The sequence below is a fragment of the Pempheris klunzingeri genome, chromosome 8 (genome assembly GCF_042242105.1).
Source record: "Pempheris klunzingeri isolate RE-2024b chromosome 8, fPemKlu1.hap1, whole genome shotgun sequence".
NCBI classification, from domain to species: Eukaryota; Metazoa; Chordata; class Actinopteri; order Acropomatiformes; family Pempheridae; genus Pempheris; species Pempheris klunzingeri.
In genome coordinates, this window is record NC_092019.1 from 1,906,328 (window position 1) to 1,907,955 (window position 1,628).

A 1,628-nucleotide genomic window follows, 5' to 3' on the forward strand; every position below is an offset into this window, starting at 1 on the left:
CGCCCCGCTCATCAAATCCTCGCCCGGCTCCCAGGAGGAAGTCCACCCGTCCGGCTCCTCCTGCAGCTCGGGCGCTCCCTACCTCAGCATCCCGCACCACCACCACCACCATCAGCAGCACCACCAGCAGCACGCCGCCACCAGCTACACCAGCGACGCCGCCTACGCTAACTTCACCTCCCACGTGGGCGCGGACGTGGAGACGAGCGAGGGAGGAGGCTACGCGGACGCCCCGCCAGTGTCGCGCTCCCACGTGGACTTTAAAAGCTACGTGGCGCGAATCATCTGGGAGGCGGACAACGACAGCGAGGCCTTCCCGCCGGACGCCTACCACGTGTGGTGCGTGGAAGGCTCGGGGTCGTCGGCGGGCAGCCTCAGCTCCCTGGGGTCAGCCGCGTCACGCAGAAACATGGCCGCCGGCCCTTGCAGCAACTACGAGGAGGAGGAGGAGGAAGACGACGACGAAGGAGGGTTTGTTTACGACAGGCTGTCGCGTTGGGGCCCAAAGTTTCAGGCTCTGAGCGAGATGTACGACCGGCCCCAGCTGGCCCTCTGCTACAGGGACGCCGTGGCCTACATGCAGAGGAGCCACAGCCACGACCCCCTGCCTCACCCCCACTAGGGGGCCACCCAGACTCAGGGAGGGGCCCAGCGCTGCGTTCACGTCACAGATGATCATATTGATGGTTCAGGGTCACGCTCACTCACACGGGGGTCCTGGTGCACGTCCAACAATCTGTAATGTTTTCACATAAACCTGGAAATAATCAGAAAGTTTGAGGATTCAGAAACACTTAAGAACACAAGCAGTCATGACCTGTGACGTGAAGAAGAAACAAATACGATTCTGCACTGTTTCTAGCACATTTGACCGACTGAGCTCAAAAATAGTGCAGAAAGGAAAAGTGTTTCTCAATGCTCAGACGTTCAGATGATCAGGGGATATAACATCAGCATCCACAGCGTTACAATAAGTAAATAAAGATGTTAGGGAGGATTTCAGAGGAAACAGGTGTCCGTCACAGGTGAAAACACCTGGGTGGAGATCTGATTGGCTGCCGGGCCTGATGGAGCAAACAGGAGACACTGAAATGTGAATAAAACAAACACTCGTTTGGCTTAAAGTTCAGAGTGAATGATTAGAAGCATCCTGACGTGTGTCTCAGCCGCTCTAACACTTTAGTTTATTCTACAATAATTATCTGTAAGTCTGTCAATTAGTCTCTCAATTGATTATCTGTAGAACTTCATGCAGCTCACGTCTGTTCAGGTAAAAACAGACATTATTCTTCTGTCACGGCTGCAAAAACAAGGTTTAAAAACCCACATTCAGGCATTAAAAACACCCCCACACATCTAAAACACAGCACAACAGGTAAAACAAATAAAACACATCAAATAAACTAAGAAAAGAAAAGAGCAGAAGAGTCTCTGCTGGTTCGTGGAGTAACAACATGGTGGCCGAATCAGGACCGGCCTGGTTAAAGTCCTGCACAGGGGCAGACTGTCTCCCTGTTTGCTGCCAAATCTCCTCCTGTCTCACCTGTAACCCCCCCCACCTCCACCACCCCCCCCCCCCCCCCCCCCCCCGAAAGGTAAAGCTGAGGTGACGTGAACGCGGCGGCTCT

General features: G+C 54.1%; 1 protein-coding gene across 1 annotated transcript in view; it reads left to right on the forward strand.

Annotated features, from left to right (window-relative positions):
- LOC139204786 (neural-cadherin) overlaps positions 1 to 622 on the forward strand; it is a 140,728-nt gene extending 140,106 nt beyond the window's left edge. Inside the window, exon 36 of the mRNA XM_070834784.1 lies at positions 1 to 622. This exon is cut by the window's left edge and continues 71 nt beyond it. Coding sequence (XP_070690885.1) covers positions 1 to 622 — 622 coding nt within the window.
- Positions 623 to 1,628: the final 1,006 nt, after the last annotated feature.